This window comes from Clytia hemisphaerica, unplaced genomic scaffold, assembly GCF_902728285.1.
Source record: "Clytia hemisphaerica strain Z4C2 unplaced genomic scaffold, Clytia hemisphaerica genome assembly, whole genome shotgun sequence".
In the NCBI taxonomy this organism is placed as follows: Eukaryota; Metazoa; Cnidaria; class Hydrozoa; order Leptothecata; family Clytiidae; genus Clytia; species Clytia hemisphaerica.
The window spans coordinates 109,010-127,723 of NW_027104548.1; the positions used below are offsets into that span (position 1 = coordinate 109,010).

The following is an 18,714-nucleotide window of genomic DNA, read 5'->3' on the forward strand; positions in this document are numbered from 1 at the left end:
AAGACATTTTTATATTTATATTTTGAAAATTGCAAAAAGAAGCTTGAATTGATTGTCTCCCTCCGTCTGATATCAAAATTTTGAAAAAAAAACACAAAAACACACACAATATCAATATTGGTTAACTTGGTTAATATTGGTTTAATCCAGGTTAACATTCCTCAAACCGACACCTACCACAAAATACTATCAAATCCCTTGGTTGAATACTGTACGTATAGTCATCACACGATACAACTGAGTACACAATATCGGATATATTTTTCGAGTTCACATTTTTCGTCATATTATCCGAGCCTTTCGGCGAGGAAAATATAGAAAACTCTGAACGAGAGTAAAATTGGTCGGCCATGAAACGTCTTGGAGCCTTATTATAAGACATTATTTCAAAGAGATTGTTAGTCTTAATTAGTGAAGCTAACCTTCAGGATTTTTTACACAAGGATAAATTTCGATTGAAACTTGAAAGGGCTAAGCAACTATACCAAATCACACTTTTGAGCTAGACGTTCTGTGAAAGAAATTATTTTCATTTCGAGAAATGTCAATAAAATGAGATCATATTATGGAATATCAGATAACATTACAGTTTTGGTCGACCACAAAACACTTCATTTGATTGGTTTATAAAAAAATGTATTTTAAGTTTGGTTGTGACTGTTTTGAAGAGACATTTCAAACGATATTTCATAAAGGCTTTTTGTTACTTTTGAAACTTGCTGAGCAAATTCATTTGAATCACAGATGAAAGAAGATTTTTGAAATTTAAAATCTCGCAAGCGCTTTGTTTACCCTTTCCGTGCCGCTACCTTATTTTAGCACCTCGATCTATTTGACCCGGCTTTTAAAAAGATGAAGATTCTGTTGCCAAGAAAATTTATTATCAAAAATAGAAACTCACGAGTTTCCTAATTTGCCAATGTCAGATATATCCGACAATTTTTTCGAAAAATATTGGCACTTCCGGGTCATGGGACCAGAATTTAGCACCAAAATGATACTTTATCTTTGAAACAGCCTGGAGACGTCAAAAATGGTCCGATTTTGCTGGAGTTTGGCAGATTTTTTCCTTGGGTCAATAGATTAGGTCCTTGTTTTTCATTTATGGAAAATTTTCAATGTTGGGGCTTGGAGACAGATTTAATGCAGTCGGATATATCCTTCAATGGCAAATATAGATAAAATACGCATGTCGGGTATATCCGACAATGGCACGAAAAGGGCGTTTAAATATCAATGGAAATATTGCATGACTTTGACACTTGTGTCAGCAAAACGTAAACACTCTCGAAAGAAACGACTGAGCTTTTGAAGTGGTTTTTAAGGCGGAATTTTAGGGACTCTTTATGTTCCTATTGAAAAATTCTCGACCATTTATCATAAGTGACGAAGTGACCAAAAGACCTTGAATTAAAACAATAGAGCTGACAAATTTCGAGACAAGACCTAATACTACCACATCAAAATGATGTATTAATTTTTCGAATATCATGCCTTGTAAGTATGTCACTTTATCATGTTTACATAATATGGTAAAATAAAAAATTCTAATTTTAGCTCTCAACCCTCTATTATGCAATGGGTAAAGAAAAAAAAATTCTTTACTATACTGTGACAAACGTTTCATTCATGAGTAACAGGGCAAAAAAAGAGAGAAAAGAGAGGAAAAAGATTGAAACTAGGTAAAAACGGTAATGTGTCATAAACTAAAGAATTGTCGCATCAAAAAAAATGTTCAAAAACCAGATTATAAAATTTTGAATAACCGTGAATTTCAAATAAGCCCCTGAAAACAATCTAAATTGTAACTTTAGTTTTAAGACCAAAAGGGCTAGAAAGGAATCTTCAACTGAGATTTGCGCTGCATTTCGAATGATAGATTGGACATAGCACCTTTCTTCAGAAGGAAAAGAATCCTATCGGAGCCTTAAAGCCAATGATCCCTTTACATAGAAATGAATCAGATTCAAAAATTTACAGAAAATCCGTAGCGACTTTCCGTCCCACTCAAGGAGATATATCAATTGTGCTAAACATGGTCAAACATATTCCCCAACCTCAGTTTTATAGAAGTTCTTGTTAATCTTTGATAGCGTTCAAAAAAAGTAAAACTATTCACTGGATCAGTAGGGAAAAATTATCTAGAAGAATATGGATTGAACTTTGACTTACTGTTTGGAGGTCGAGTCAAATTCACCAATAATTTGCAGTAATCTTTCCACGACATTTAATTCACTGACTGCTATCTTTGCTTCGTCACTAGAAAAGTTTAAAGAAAAAGGGCCTATAAATCTACATGGGCCGCATTTCTTTGTAATAGAAACAAGTGATACTTTTATTGACCTACCTGGTTATGCATTTAACACATATATAATTGATATCTATGTGAGCATGACCGTTAAACAATCATTCAGAGCACAAATAGTGACGATCTATTAAAATTAGTCGTTTGTTTCTTATAAAAAAAAACGTTTAGAAACCAAAATTTCATGCTCTTGAAATATTCTTTCATATTCAAGACTTCGTGAGCAAAAAAAACATATCTCATCAAAAAATTGAGTAATTTGGCTAAGAAAATTGATGTATGCTTATCAATAGTGATTCTTATAGATAAACGTGCGTTATTTGAGCTGAAAAATTCGTTTTTACAAAAATCTGCTTGAGCCATCTTTTACCTAGTTTCTTACAAAAAATCAGAAAAAATTAATGATCCAATTTTTCACAAAGTCCAAAAAACCCGTTTTTTAGCCGTTTTTTGGCTAAAATTTGGCCAAAAAAATTTTTTCCCAAAAATCGGGCTGCGTCACATTCGAGGGTTTATAGTTATGCATCTTTGTGCAAAAAATCAGAAAAAACTAATGAGCCAATCTCGAGAAAAGTTACCAGACTAACGAACGAACATACAACGGTTAATTTATAGGACCTCCGCCGGGGTAGGTCCAAAAAGACCCTTTTGAGTCTTTGAGAGACCTTTATGAGCAATTTCCACCCGATATTGCATCCTATCACTATCAACCAAGTTAAACAGAAAGACAAGGCCAATCTCCCAAATTATTGTGATTAACTTGTGGGTTAAGTGAGTCAGGTTCATAGTAAATTATAAATTTTCCGACGAAATTCAAGACGGATGAAATTAAACTAGTGTTATCATTTTCATTATACTCTGGCAATGAAATTATTCAAGTTATAACATTTACTATCAGGAAAGGTAATTATGACTGGAGTCTAATCATACGAATTAACGTTCTTTTTAATAATGCTTACATTTTTTCGATTGTTACAACAAAAGGGGCCCAATAGTTAAAACTTTCTAAACATTCCCTAAGAAATCTTAGGCTAGGCTTGATTTAAAGTTGTTTTTACGCCGAGTTTTCACAAAGAAACGGTTGATACCTTTTGGTGAGTGCGATCAATGCAAAAGTTGATAGGTGGATGATAACCAGAGATGTGGAGGATAGTAGCAGTACCAATGTCTGAAGAAATAAAATAACACTGTTATAATGATAGAAATTATTGATTTTTGATTCACATAACTATTTTGAACTCTATACAACTTTTCGACCGTAGCCGCCAATTTTCGCGCGGGCATTTTTTTGTCTGCTTTATCCCACTAAAACCGTCCTAGTCCTTTTTTTGAACCTATAGACAATAGAAAAATGCGTCAAAAAGGATTGGATCGAGTTTAGGGGGATGATTAAATAATTAAGTGGCACGCGCCTGACCGCGCAACTACGGTTGAAAAGGTGTATTCAAGATACCCAGTTCCTGAAAATAAGATGCGGTCTAAGATTAGTGAACAATTCAGAAAACAAAAATAAAGTCAACACCATCGACGAAAAATTTATTATTTTTGAAATTCCAATATCTTTAACAATTTAAGAAAGTTTTAAGGGTGTTAACAATTTTCAGATTTTTTGAATCAGGGAGTTGGGGTCGAGTTGATGACGACGGTAAGTCTTTGTAGGTAGAGATGCCTTTTCGGATGGGCTGTTTTGTTGTTTTAGCGTTAGTTAAATTTAGTTTAGTCCAATTGTATGCAACGTGTTTGATGCATAATTACAAACAAAGTTTAGTTAAAATCTTATCCGATAAAATTATATTAATTTTTGTTATCAACTGGTTTGGCTTTTGTTGAAATTTTTGGTTTAAAGTGTATATTGGCCTCAAATCAAAAACATGTTTTGACAGTCAAAAACCGGTAAGATTTTAAGAAGGATCAAAAAAGTAATTATTAAATATCAAGACATGTAAATCGTTCATTGATGACTGGAATTATGAACTTTCGAAAAAGCAAAGCGTCGTATCAACGTCCATCTAACGTCCAAGACGTTCAAATAACGTTAAATCAACGTTAAAACACCGTTGTGTGCTTAAAAAGAATTAACAGAAATCTCATGAGGAACATTTAACAAGTTCTGGTCAAATAATTAATTGAAATGTGCCGACCACGACATTTCATGAAAGAAATAGGCCTCCAAAAGACCCGAAAAGACAAACAACGTAGAAAAAAAAGATCGGTGAGAAAATATGGACTTTAGGTATGTGCTAATCGGTCGAATATTCTTTGAAATTAAAGCTTAACAGTATCAAGTAATTAAAGTCTTTATCACTTTTGAGAAAACCCATGTTTGTTATGTAAAAACCAGGCTTGCAACTTTTTTATAAGAACGTCAAAAAGTCTTGAAGCCTCCAGACTTTCTTAACTTTTTGAGTTTAAAGTCTAAAAAAAATGTTCTTAAAATGTTCTTATTTCCAGCACCTTGTGAGTATTTGTGTGCAATTTTCTAAGAAATTGGGTGTTCTCAGAGCCCATTAAGTCTTAAAATGTTCTGAACATGTTCTGAATAAAAATTGAAACCAAATTTTGATAGTCACCTGTGGTTTCTATCTACCAATGATTGGTTATAAAAAACGAAACTTCATAAAAAGGTTAGAATTATAAACATCACTTTCTAGTGGAGATTACATAACAATGGAGGTTGTCAGTTACTTAGAATCAGAACCGATTTGCAAGAAATTGGTCCAAAGATCCAACAATGTATTATATTTGGTCAAGGTATTACTTTGAAACAAAAAGTTCATGAATGGTAGCAAATTTGATTGTTAATTTAAGATACCCTTTTCCAAGGTAAAAGTTTATTCATTAACTATGGAAAAAACATCTGCAGACCTCAATCAATCCCGTAATAGTAACGCTTGCCTCAAAGTCGCTGGTCTCCTGTTCGGTTGTTTGTATATATTAGATTGCTGCACTAATATCGGGTCAACCTTTCGTGTCTCTCATTGTTCCAGTAACAATTCATGTTACTTAGAACAATCCATGTTATTTAGGAACCAGGCAAGGGGGTTCAACGCGTCAGCACGGATTGCTATTGGAGCAATAAGCGGCGCGAAATGTTACCCCGGTTTAAGTTATGAATGATGAATGAATATTAAATGGCGTTAAACACGTCTTTTAAAACGAACGATTGCATGAGAAATATAAAAAAGGCTAGAATTATACTTTAAGATTATAGCAGGGACCCCAACTGGTTTATGAAGGATTGACAGGGCCGTTTTTGTTGTTTGTTCAAAGAAAGAAAGTTTGCGTGAGCGTCAAAATTCACTTTTTGATTGCATGAATGCATGAGCTTATCAAATGTTTCGCGCAAGTTTTCTGAAAAATCGGATTTGCGTGAATTTTGAAAAGAATATGGTTGGTCTCTAATTTGATTTTCCAGTGAAATTTGAGTTTCATCAAATAAGGAAACGTATCGACAGTAGAGCGTCGTTTATAAGAGTTTCTTATTGACGGTGACTTTCAATATCATCGCATAGTAGAATGTCGAATTAGAGAACGCCAGCTGTATAGTTGAGTGCGTAATTCCAGTCACCTGATGGGACGGCTTGCAAAACTTAAACATCCATGTGACGTTAGGGATAGCAAAGCAAAATCATGATATTAATATATGATATTACATAATAGGAGGGGTTAATAAAAACCCACAAGTTTAAATCCCCTCTAAAAAATCTATATGAAATAGGACGGAAAGCTAAAAATTCATCAAAATAAAAATAACCGACATAAATCGAGATTTTTCTTTTATGTTTAAGGGTAGCAAAAAGTATCTTAAAGGTCGTTAACCCTTTGAGGTATGAAAACATGGCTTAGATTTTTTAGTTTTGTTTTGATTTTGTAAAGGAAATTTTAAGCTTCAAGCTCCTTTTTATAGCGATCTTTCAATTTGTGACATTATAGTATAAGTATCAATCGTTAGAATATGGATGGATCAGTTAAAAATTTCGATATTGGAGATATGAGTGAATATTTGACAGCCATTCATTGGAGTTTAAACTTATGTAGGGTAATGGTGCCTGGATATCCAGACCATAAGCTAATTTATCATCGATATGAAAAATATGAGCAATCTGATTGGCTAAAAACGCATACATAAATGCTGTATTTCATATTGTACCGTACAAATACAAGACCGCGTTTAAAAAAGGGGTCTGGTAAACGAGAGATCATATTTTGTACAATTCAATGATTAGAAAGGTTTTCTCTTCGCTTCCAATACACAACAACTTATCAACAACTTATTTTCGCAGGGTTTTCGATATTTTTCTATGCGTGCACATGATTCATGGAAAAAGCTGACATTGCAAAAAAAGATAAAGAAATGAAAATGAAAACACAGGTTCATTTCTAAACAAAATGGCCGATGGAATTATGAATGTGGCTGACGTTTGGATGTAGTTTAAAGTAGTTTTGAAAGGCTTTTGCGTTTGTAAAAGAGATTTTATGGTAGGTAATTATGTGTGTCTGCCTGGGTTCCAAAACTTTTGAGATTCTGTCAACAAGGGTTCACTTACAGACTGTGTCATTCAAAATGTACCAGACTTTTTTAGTTGCACCAGACTCTAAAATTTTAGAAACTTTGTATGTTGAGGTAAGAGTGTTTTTTTTTCTGAAATTTTGAGTCTGGATACCCAGGCTAGGTAATGGTGAGTATTTTTTAGTTTATTTCCACAAAAGAAAAATTGTGGATCTGTTAGAGAATTGTTGCCATTTTGAAGTACATTAAACGATTTTTGAGAATTTTTAAACTTAATTTAAACTGACATTCGGCTAATCTACTTTTTGTAGAATGGGGCGGAGTAATTACCCAAAGAATTATGACCTAAGTACAAAAACGAAATTATACTAAAAATATTGAGGAGATTAAAATTCTCATTTTCGTTGACCTCTTACAGATCCACTGTAAAAACACACTTTAAAAAGTTCGCTGGTTGAGCTAGTTCGACGGTTATGAAAATAAAAGTACGTTAAAATCATAACAAAATAAAAAGTCAAGGGAACATTTTTTTGAAAACATCAATCTGATCATAGTCGGAATATTTCTTGTTTCCATAATTCTTAACGAGGTTCGAAAAACCACTTTGGAATAATAATGTTGGTTGGTCGTTTTTATGAGAGGATATTATGTAAAATATTCAGCTGTTGGCGGGACGGTAGAAAATCTATAAAAGATGAGTGAGAGGTTTGTCATAATAATTGTGAGCCTGCTTAGCTTTTTGCTGATGATTATTATTGTTCAACATAGAAGTTCCATAACTCGAAAATTATGGAAGCCGAAAGAAAACAGTTGCTTTAAAGCTTACAATTGATGAATATCGTGAGGGGTGAATGATTTATTTGACAATGTATCAATGCAGTGGTTGAAAGTCTGTAAACAAGCAGCTTTGAGGGGAAAAATTGCATCGGCGAAAATGAAAGTTAATGCAAATCAGTTCATTAGCGTAGTATTAGTTGAGTAAATAATCATGCATGTTAATTTCGAAGCTGTGACAAGCGATTCAATGAAAGTCAAGCCAAGAATGTAAATGACGTGTTGCAAGACTGCAAAAAAAGTACCTATTCTATTGTCATATATTTTCTTTAGAAAAAGAAAACATAACAGAATTTGAAACCCAAAACATCAAGAATGCAAAGCTTTCTGTGCCTCTCATGCTTGGCATTGCTACTCCAAGGCAGTTATACCAAATTCGTTTTAGAGAGGAGGAAAGATGGATCCGATAGGTTTATAGAGATAGATGGGAAGAAGACAGAAAAAGATGAATCTACCTTCAGGTCTGACGGTACTTGCTTTGACACCAAGAAATACATAGCGTCAGCTATTGGAGATTCAAGAATCAGATGTTATACTGGAACTGGCATGAAATATATTGGAAATGGTAAGTACGTTTTGTTGATTAATTGATAACAAAAAGAAGTTTAGGGTGTCATTAAAACTTTATTCCTTTATATAAGACTCACTTTTCTATTCGTTTTCAAGTTTATTGCAACCAATTTAAATTGAACCCTAAGTCCCCCCCCCCAACCTCTATAAACATCAGTAATAACTTAAGTAACCTTCCTCAACTTTAACTGCCCAAAGTTAAAATCAAACTCTTTCATTAACAGAGGTTTGTGACCTGGGCCCGGTGGTAGTAGAGCGCACAGACAAGACATATCCCTTCAGCTATTTGAAATGTGGTGTTGAAAGAATTGATTCCATTATGATGTGGAGTCCCGATGGATGGAAGAATTTCAATTATCAGGAAGACACCTTCCTTAGATCTGAACTGATTTTCCAACAAAACGGAGACTTGGTAAGCATGAGTTATACCATAAGTAAGTAAGTCTGCGACCGCAGTCGGAGGCGACCCGAAGGCTCCTCTTTAGATATCTGTCTACCCGAAGGTAGGGGAGGGCGCCACTCTTTGCTGAGCATCAAGCAGAGAGGCATCAAGTACCATTTTGGAAATCTTTGGAATGACCCGGATGGGGGTTGAGCCAACAACCTTGCGCACCGTAGCTGGATGCTCTACCATTATGCTACGGTCGTCAGTTGATATTCGCGATCGAAAAGGGCTTTACTTAGAGATACCTTGGTAATTTAAGGCAAAACTAGGGAAAAAGGTTTTGATTCGCGAAAGATAAAAATAAGAGTAAATGTAAATTTGACCTTTAGGCCCTTAGAAGAAAACATTTACCAGTTCATTTACTTTACACCTAAAATTATTGATTCTAATCGAAATTTCCATTCGTTTATCAACCGAAGTAGCGTATGTTTAAGCGTTTTTACGGCCATAATTGGGGTTAGTCTGTACACAGACCCGATATCAACGGGTTCATTGCCGTAGAGGTACTAGAAGACGATAAACAAACGTGAGATACACTCTGGTAAGAGAAAATTGGGGTATGCACAAAATTAGGTAGTGGCGGATTAAGCGCCGGCGTTAATTTAGGGCCGGCGAAAAAAAGGGCCGATAAGGTTTTCTTTTCATTATATTTCTACTCGAATTTCTTCTTTAAAGATGTTCAAAGAGCGAGCCAACTGGGATGGAATATTGCTTCGTATTTTTATTTACTGTCGAACAACTGGTGTAGAATGTATCACACTCAAATTCACTGGTAACAGAACTTGTAAGTAGATTAGGTCTTTGACAGGCTACGTATAACTCAACCGTGTTTTATTTTAATCATAGACCATCGCACATATGAAATGAAGTACTTGACTTTGTTGATGTAAAGCAGGATTTGAATAAAGCATTTTCGAGTTTTAGAATTCATTCATGTGGAGCAATTGTGTTTTTTTTCAATTCAAGTGCGCGTAGGTCAAATCTCGCCGTATCTTATTCAAACTTAAGTTGAACGTTATTTACCAGAACAATGGAAAGCAATGTAAAAACTCAAATTTATGTCATTGAACAGCTCTCGTATCTTTTCCCGTTTTAGATCCCGTTGCTGACAACCTCAGCGAAGTCTTATTCACAACAACAACCACCACAACAACAACGACAACTACCACAACAACGACCACCACTCTTCCTCCTACAACAACTACAACAACAACGACACCGACGCCGACTACTCTCCGACAAAAACCGACAACAGACGACAACGCAACGACGAAACAGGTGATCGTAGTGGAGCAGCAACGAGACGACGGTGAGGAGGGAGGCATAAACACCGGATTGGTGATCGGAATGATCATGCTCGTCCTCATCTTGGTCGCACTCTCACTAGCACTCTTCTTGTACATGAAAAGGTAACATTCGAGGGCTTACCTCTTTTCTTTTAAGCAAAGCATTGATTAGCCTACACTAGACGTCACCCGCGTTTTTTCTACGCAATTAACGCGAATTTTTTGAATGTTGGGGAAGGGTTTTCTTCGGGCCTATACGTCCTTAAAAGCACAGATAACTAAGAAACTGAAAACAAGACTTCTTGTACGACTACTAAGCTCGAGATCCTCAATTTAAAGCAAGAGCTAACAAACAAACAATACCAATATGTTCACCAACATGGGAATTATAGGCTTTTTCTTAATTCCTCTATTTTAGGAGAAGAAGTGCGGATAAACGAAAGGTAAGAGGTTTCATATTCTTTCGCCATTGAACGCTCCTCGTAAAATTACTACATAGAGATAGATATACAGCATAAAAGGCATTTGTAAAATATCTTCAAATTTTCATCGCATGTCAGAAAACAAACTAAATGAGCATTTTTTATTTCATTAATTATAGAAAATGGATCCGAGTATATACGCAACTGGTGATAACGTTTATGAAGTGAATGATGATAGTGAAAAGAGTGTGATGATCACGTCCGCATCATACGCAACACCCGCTCACCCTCAACCGCAATACCGTGAGTTAGAACCCGAATACGCTAAACCGTCGTCAAGTAGCACACCAGCCAAAACACCGGAACAACCGTACGGTGTACCAGAAAAGAATGCTGACTTAGTACCAAGATCGGGAGAGTCACCCGATAAGTTTTATTATGATACACCGGCCGATAGTGATGGCAAGAAGACGAATGATTTATATGCTAAGGTGAAAAAATAGAATGGTCATTCCTCGGAAATTAACTATATAAAATTGCTGAAAAAAATTCATTAAGGTTTAAACAAAAAAATTATGAACCGTTTGAAAGCAACATTCTTATGGGAAGCCTCCGTCTATACAAGTGAAATTTCAACGAAAGTGAAACTTTGTCCAGCCAATAATATTCTCTAAAGAAACCTTAAGAAACGAAACTCAAAATATCGGTTTTTTCTTGATAAAAAAACACGTCGGGGAACAGCCTAACTCGATACCTTCCTCAATCATATGGATGATATAAAGTAGAGCATCAAATAGAATTTTTGTCTTTTTTGACAATCCAAAGTAAGCTAGATTTACAGTATTGTATATATTATTGTTGTCGTCAAACATATTATTGTAAAGTATTTAATCAATAATTTCGAGAATCTCAAAAAGGGTTACAAAAAAAAACCTGCTGGATGACAAATTCTCAATTTAAAAATCTTCGTCTATCATTAATCTCATTATTTACCAAATTATCCAAAATGATCATAACTTGTATATTATTAACTTTCGTGTACATATTATTTTAGTATAATAAAGATCAGGTATAACCTAGACTAGTTTTTTTTTCACTTTCAAATCTGAATGTAGAATATAATGATTTGTGTAATTTGGGAAGTTTGGGTACGATCAATCATGAAACAAAATGTTTTAGGCTAGCAAATCATGAGTATTACGCGTTTTTCATAAGAACACAGGGCTCAATTTTGGCTGAAACGGACAAATTAAGAACAATCCCAGCCTCAGATTTCAGAAATGAATAAGAAAATAATGATTTTAAGAGCTCAAAAGAAAACAGCTGAGCCTCAACCAAAATTTACCGGTTCCTATAAAGAATTTGTGTTCCCAAGTGATATCTGACGGATTATAAACCTATTACATATAGTTTCGGCAAGAAATCTATCTTTAAACTCTAATAATTACTCTATTGTGCAGAAAAATGCAACCTTATAAACAGCAGCTACAAATGGATACATTCTGTAAAATTTCTCATCATTTTCCATGAACTTCTTAGAAAAAAGGGGGCAAACCAAAAAAGTCATTGTCAATAATAACAAGTTATCATCATTGCTCAACAGTAATTACATTATATCTCCAAATCCTCTTTTTTCATAAGAACGTTCACAGGAACATTAAAGAAGATAACTCAGCTATAAAGTTATATATTTACTTTATTCCAACCAATTGTAAATGTCTTAAGGGTTAAGTTGAGATTATCGTGTTTATTTTGTCAAATTTCATCGAGGAAGGTTATCCTGCTTACACAATAAACCCCAACAGAGTAACAATTAGTAAGAAGGCATTTAATTGGTTGATAACACGAACGTTTTTAAAGTGGAGCTTTCAAGAATAGATATTGAATTTAAGGCAGAGGTCTTTACCTGAAAGGAATTCAAACTCTTGATTTTATGCATTAGACCATACGAACTCGAAACCCCTTTTTGTAGACTGTATCTGTTGGCGTAGGGTGGAGAAACGAATAAGAATGGGCCCCGGGTATCCTAATATACGAAAAATAATTAAATTAGTTTTCGGTAAAATGAGCCCTGTCTATTATGTTTCTACTCTTTTAAGAATCAAGATCATAATTAATACTTATGCTTACAAAAAATGGTCACGTTAAAATTTTATCGTATGCCAAAAAACTTGTGATCAAGTGACAAAACAAAATTGGCAACGAAACTGATAGTTCAATAGAGGAGTAGTAATCTGGCATCAAATTTCCTATAGTTCATCTCGTTAAGTGGTTATGATGTCAGAGAAAAGCGAAGGAGACAAAGAGGTTAAGAGAGAAAATTGTCAGTTTTGATGACTTTCACTTTTGTAGTATTAGTGTAGTATTAGGAGAAAGTCATGTGTGTATATGTGTGTTGGCAATTTTGTGTGTTGATTATTAAAGTAGGGTGTGTTTTAAAAGGAATGTCGTCGTTCACAGGTTGGGAAAGATGATAAGGGAGAGAAAGAAGAAAAACTGATTGAGGTTTTGAATTTTTTCCCCAGCCAAGTAATTTTTTTCAGGTTCAAACTTATCTTTCGCTTGCGAAAATATAGCACAGCAGCTGAGCAATGCAACAGCACAGTAAAGGCTCCATAGCTCGAAAGACAAGGGGCTGGAATAGTTATATTTATGGGAGAATTGTAGATGGTTTACAAAATAGGATAACAAAACTGTTCCAGTTAATGTACTACGGAGGTTCGAGTTATAGAGGGTTTTATAAGGACTTTTCACGATACCATGAAGTTTTTTCGAGTTAAGATGACATTCGAGATATAAAGGTTGGAGTAACGGTGAACTTTACTGTTCCATATTTGTTTTATGTAGATCAATGTTTTGAAAAACACGCAAATTTGGTAAATTAACTAATAGCAAGTTTGAAACCAATGAAATCAGCATGGAGATTCATGATTTTCTTTTCATTGATGGTGGCCGATGGAAAAGCTGAATTTACCATCAGGCGTGGTGAGAATGGAATCCCTGATGTTGTGGTGAAAGATTCACAACAGATGAATTGTACAAAGGATAACCCAACAGCAATACCGATATCCAGTGAAGACTTTAAATGTGTGAATCTTACAGCCTTATCAGAAGGTAAACTTAAAGTAAAGTTAGATAGCGGTAAAAATTTCTGAAATTATCTGGCTTTTCATGCCAAGATCTACTGGTTATTAAGCTTGAATGAATCAAGTCACGTTTACTTTGCCTGGCTACTCAAGCCATTATCAAATGGTTGCATTATCGCAAACCTCATTCACTTGGCATTTTATTTCTTATAGAGGGATGCAGTAGCTTTATAACGGCTAGAGGACGACAATGTATTAATGTCACAGGAATAGAAATGATCAAAGCCGTCAAAAACGTCGTTCAAAACACTGCTACTCGAAAATGGAAATGGGATACTCTGATTGACGATAATTCAATCTATGGAGACGTACTAACAAAGGATGGCGAAGAGATCGTAAGTATATCTGAATATATGTTCAACAACATAAGCACCGTCTGAATAAACGCCCTCTGTAGGAGAGGCGTTTATTTTTTGAGATAAGGTAGCTTCTTTCAAATAAGTAGCTGTAAAGAATCGTCATATAAAGGAAAACTTTGTTGGAAATATTTAATAAACGCCCCTTGAAATGCCCAAAATGGTCATTGTTATCATTTGAGAACGATAAGAATACAATCGGACTAGGGCGCCAACTAAATTCTAAAAATTAAAGGATCCGTCCTATTATATATAAAATAAACGAGCTAACAAATTTTTCTCTAGTGTTTCAATACAAATGTTACATACTGGAGTGGACAACTGCTACAGTTGTGGTACAGGACGAGTCAAACAAATGAGCAATGTGCAATTGTCAAGATACCAGGCGAACGAACATGTAAAGGCTGTTCTTATCTATTTTTTGAGCCTCAAATTGTTCATATCCTGTTCTTATTTTTGGGCTTTGTACCCTACTTTTACTACATGACCATAATACAATTAATAATTAATAATTATTATTTCAAATTTCAAATTGACATTCAGGTTCTCCGTCGTTCTTGAACTGTTCTTATTTTCGGCATTTTTTGAACATCGTTGTTTCTTTAAAAAATGAGAGTATCCAATAAGGCAATAATTTCATATTTATCTCATCATATAGATCCAGCCAATTTAAATGAACAAGATTTCACAATCCAAGTCAAAAGAATCCCTACTGTTTCTACACAAGATGAGATGACAAAACTACAGGAAACTCAAAAAGTCACCGAAGCTGCTTCAACCACACCTCAACCATCGACTACATCGGCAAAACCTAAAACAACGAGCTTAAGCCTTTTAACCAATCTTGATCAAGATATACCAGCAAAACTATCGAGTTTGAGCATCAATGAGACAACAGAAACACCAGAAACTCAAAAAGTCACCGAAGCTGCTTCAACCACACCTCAACCATTGACTACATCGGCAAAACCTAAAACAACGAGCTTAAGTCTTTTAACCAATTTTGATCAAAACATACCAGCAAAACTATCGAGTTTGAGCATCAAGGAGACAACAGAATCACCACCAACTAAAAAGGCGGTAAAGAAGAAAGCTTCATTCAAGTGGAACGAATGGAACGTCACCTTAGTCATCTTCATGGCAATCGTGTGGCCGTTAGATGTCGTCTTGATCGGTATTTGTCTTCGACGTTGCATAATGAAATATTGGTGAGAAAAATAATCTCCAAATTTAAGTAGTTTTCTTGTTTGCTGAAGCTATGCCCGCCATTTCCCGTATTTAATCGCCAAGGTTGTGTCTGCCATTATTAATGAAAATGTTCGGATTGGAAGAGCAATTCTTAATGAAGTTCAAATGTCTGTTTCCATAATGGCAGAACTGAACCCCAAACTTGAAACAACTTCTTATAGACCGAATCCGCAAAGTTCTGTTAGGAACAGTCTTCAACCAAAACTCAAGCAGGTTGTCCGTTCCACCCACAACCAAAAACAAGCAACAAAACTATGCGCAGGTCAATAAATAAATTTACAGCCTTGAGATGTAACTATAAAAATAACGTAACGCGGAATCGGTCTATACAATAGGCTTATTTCAAAACTCTAAAACAGCAAAATTCTCGCATCAAACTTTACACTTGAGATTTTTAGTGCACGGCAATAATGTTCTGCGTCGAATGTGTATAGATAGACCTTATACATTGATTACTCTCAAACTTACAGATCTTTAAAAATAAATGGACGTTGAACTAACTAAAAAATAAATTATGAACTAATTTTTCTCCTTTCCTTTTTTCTTCTCATTTTACTGATTTTGAAAAATTTCTTGAAATTCTACATCCATCTTTTTTTTCTCAATTCGAAAGATTATTCTTGCAAATTTCAATTTTTTTTCATTTGACGTATCAGGGATAGAGCTGGGAACCACTTGCAACTGAGTCGTAAAACCTATCATTACACCAGACAGATGATGTAGAGTTTCACGCACTGTAAGCCTAAAATTCGATCCTAATCTTTCACTTTTCTTTTCTTTTCTTTTCTTATTTTCTTCATGCATCCAAACTAAACCTTCTTCTATAACTGGCTTTTCCAAAAAAAACAAAAACGTATACCCCATGTTGAAGAGGTCCAAGGAGGTCTTATGTGGTCAAACTTTATAGTGACTTATAAAAGTTGGTCAAAAATACCTGGAATTCAATGGTGTTTAAACTAGAAATTACCTGGAATTCCAGAGGGCTAGATTATTTCCGGCTACAAAGGGGTTGGACCTCTTCAACAGGGGTTAGTTATATGGTTTTGACCTAGAAAAGCCCATTATAATAATATACTTATTTCAAAAAATCAATTTTGAGAGAGAAAACAATACGAATTTTTGTTTTTCTTTCTTTCAGTGCCAATCATCAAAAAGACGAAGACGAGGAAAAGGTAATAGAGCTTCTTCACTTTATCATGGAAACACATGTACGTTAGTATATCTCACTCTACCCAAGGCTATCTAATTGAAATCTAAATCAAAGGAAAAAATAAAAAAAGCGAAGCCTAACTATATAGAAATAAATCGCCGTCAAAATTTCAGCGAGTTATCAAATCGGCGTAATTTATAAATGATAAGTGATATTTTGATACCAAAGTTGACAGTGCAGAACACAATGAGAAATTATTTTCTATTTCTGTATAATTTTATAGAACTATGAATTGGTTGACGACAGAGGACAAAGACATATCAACGCGAACGATGACATCGAAGCACCTTTACTGGACAGTAATAAAAACAAACAGAAACGAAGGAAACAAGATACTGACTTATACGATCTTGTTCATGGGGAAGACGAACAATCGGTAGGATCTTTTGATAACGATCAAGAAGACATTGAGCAATACCAACCAACCAAAAAATATGTCAACATTAAGAACTATGAGAATGTGAACAATATTCCTGATCAAAGTACCAATCCAATAGACCATTCACCTTATGAAGATATCACCAATGAGAAAGTAGCTCTCATTTCTGGTAACGATGACTCCATTCCTCATTATGACCCCAATAAACGTCAGCAGCTTAATAAGGTTGTGAAGCCGCACCAAGAAGTTGATGCCGTACCTCTTTACCAGCCTAGTGTTTCTGAAAACAACTACGAAACATTACCAAACTCCCCTCAAAATGCACCTCCACTAGCTCCAAGAACTGCTTCAACGAAACAACCAGAAAATACGTACGAGCCTGTACCTAATCAAATGAGGAAGCAAGTACCATACCAACCAGGAAACGGAAAATCTTCAAGCAATTATGATACTATTGAGCAAAATTTGAATCAGAAAAGTGGAAATAATACTTCGGCTTATGAGCCGCCTGTTGAAAAGTACAACACATCATCTAGTAATCATTACGATGGAATTAAGGGAGATGCTAGGATAGAGGATGAGAATGGAGTTGTTCCACAGTATACTCCCATAAGAAAACCACCGCAACAGGGAGGTTTTGGTGATGGTATTTATGATTCTGTCGCTGATAAACCGAACGAACCAGATCATATTAAGGACTTATACGCCGTTGTCGATAAATCACGTATCAACAAGAAAAAATGATGAATAAGAATCTTTAGGGACTTGGAAAGGATTTATTTATCAATATTTTGTTATCTTTTTGGGTGGGTATTTTTACCTTTTTTAGCGCATTTCTTTTTGTAAATATTTTCTTGAGATAACCTAGATTATATACGCCTGCATCTTTTACCCCTTTTTTTTATTTTCTTAATATTTTTATTTTAGATTTTTTTTTGTACAAAATAGTTATGAGTGAAAACAGAAAACGCCATTACAAAGTAATCATTGCCCATAAATGTCAGAAATTTGGCTACATGTAAACCTTAAATTAATTGGAATGCTGAGAGAGAAGCCAGCATGAACATGATATCATATTTCGTTTCTTTGTCAAGGAAGAAAGCGAAAATTATGACAAACTAAAAATATGAAATTTCAAACTGAGCATTTTATTTTAACATGATAAGTAATACAAATAGATATTGAAAAATATCCAAAAATGACGTTTTAGAGACATTTGTACCACGCTTATTATCACGCTAGAAACACCATGAAACATTAAAAGTAACCAAACAAGTTTCGATGAATAGGAGGGTTTTAAATCAAACTAGATTCTGATTGGTTTATCTGCCTTGAGGGAATCTTAGAAGGACTTGGTGAACCAGAAATGTTTGCTGCAATTGGGTTTTCCCACTCCAAACTGTATTGCACCCTGGAATAGCCTGTACCTATTTGTATTCATAACCAAACCAAATCAATGCTTGAAATTATAAAACGATTCTTACAAAAGACTTAAAAAAGAAATAAAAAGAGGAGGATTTTTGGCATCCTATGGGTATCATTTCCTACTCCTAGTTTCTTCTCACAGTTGATTTTAAAGTTTTGATAGTAATAAATGAATCAGATAAATGACTCAATTATGGATCACTGTTGATTGTTAAGCTTTAATGACCTAGAGATACTTTAAGAAAAAACAACAACTGCTTTTAGAGATGGATAGGCAAAGATACTTAACTTTTCGACGATCAGCCAATACAGTAGTTTCTCTATAACAAGAAGGAACTTGAATGGAACTGAGTCAAAAAGTTTCCGCGTTTTAGAAGTTGTATGTGTTTTATTACTCTGATCAGACTTACACATAAGGTAACTAATAAATTATTGAGTTTTAGGTAATGAAATATTTTTCATTGCTGGTAATAACTGATGCTAATTGAATGTATTCTGGTTCTGGTTCACTATTTTAAGAGAAAGGCGATCAATTCTAATGACGGATTTTTTAATTTAGAATCACGCTTCAATCTCTT

The 18,714-nt window shown here is 34.6% G+C and overlaps 3 protein-coding genes across 3 annotated transcripts in view; 2 read left to right on the forward strand and 1 right to left on the reverse strand.

Annotated features, from left to right (window-relative positions):
* Positions 1 to 6,448, reverse strand: part of LOC136822763 (serine/threonine-protein kinase Nek10-like) — an 83,390-nt gene extending 76,942 nt beyond the window's left edge. The window contains exons 1-3 of the mRNA XM_067079045.1: positions 6,431 to 6,448; positions 3,394 to 3,473; positions 2,173 to 2,259 (exon numbers count right to left, since the gene is read on the reverse strand). Of these exons, the coding sequence (XP_066935146.1) occupies positions 2,173 to 2,259; positions 3,394 to 3,473; positions 6,431 to 6,448 (185 nt within the window). The remainder of the gene's footprint in view (positions 1 to 2,172; positions 2,260 to 3,393; positions 3,474 to 6,430) is intronic.
* A 1,478-nt stretch (positions 6,449 to 7,926) lies between these two features.
* LOC136822721 (uncharacterized) lies at positions 7,927 to 11,453 on the forward strand. Its single transcript, XM_067079000.1, has 6 exons — positions 7,927 to 8,214; positions 8,444 to 8,631; positions 9,340 to 9,448; positions 9,761 to 10,073; positions 10,369 to 10,393; positions 10,552 to 11,453. Exons 1-6 carry the CDS (start codon positions 7,965 to 7,967, stop codon positions 10,873 to 10,875), a joined length of 1,209 nt encoding a protein of 402 aa, XP_066935101.1. The 5' UTR covers positions 7,927 to 7,964; the 3' UTR covers positions 10,876 to 11,453.
* Positions 11,454 to 14,165: 2,712 nt separating this feature from the next.
* Positions 14,166 to 16,348, forward strand: LOC136822722 (mucin-7-like). The gene is made up of 3 exons (XM_067079001.1): positions 14,166 to 14,271; positions 14,533 to 15,082; positions 16,261 to 16,348. Exons 2-3 carry the CDS (start codon positions 14,607 to 14,609, stop codon positions 16,337 to 16,339), a joined length of 555 nt encoding a protein of 184 aa, XP_066935102.1. The 5' UTR covers positions 14,166 to 14,271; positions 14,533 to 14,606; the 3' UTR covers positions 16,340 to 16,348.
* The last annotated feature ends 2,366 nt before the right edge of the window (positions 16,349 to 18,714 follow it).

Excerpts from the sequence above, each read along its gene's own strand:
- LOC136822721 (XM_067079000.1), top strand. The coding sequence starts at position 7,965 with ATGCAAAGCTTTCTGTGCCTCTCATGCTTGGCATTGCTACTCCAAGGC. Across the intron at positions 8,632-9,339 it reads TCCAACAAAACGGAGACTTG|ATGTTCAAAGAGCGAGCCAA; the intron begins GTAAGCATGAGT and ends TCTTCTTTAAAG. Across the intron at positions 9,449-9,760 it reads ATTCACTGGTAACAGAACTT|ATCCCGTTGCTGACAACCTC; the intron begins GTAAGTAGATTA and ends TTCCCGTTTTAG.
- LOC136822722 (XM_067079001.1), top strand. The coding sequence starts at position 14,607 with ATGACAAAACTACAGGAAACTCAAAAAGTCACCGAAGCTGCTTCAACC. Across the intron at positions 15,083-16,260 it reads CGTTGCATAATGAAATATTG|TGCCAATCATCAAAAAGACG; the intron begins GTGAGAAAAATA and ends TCTTTCTTTCAG.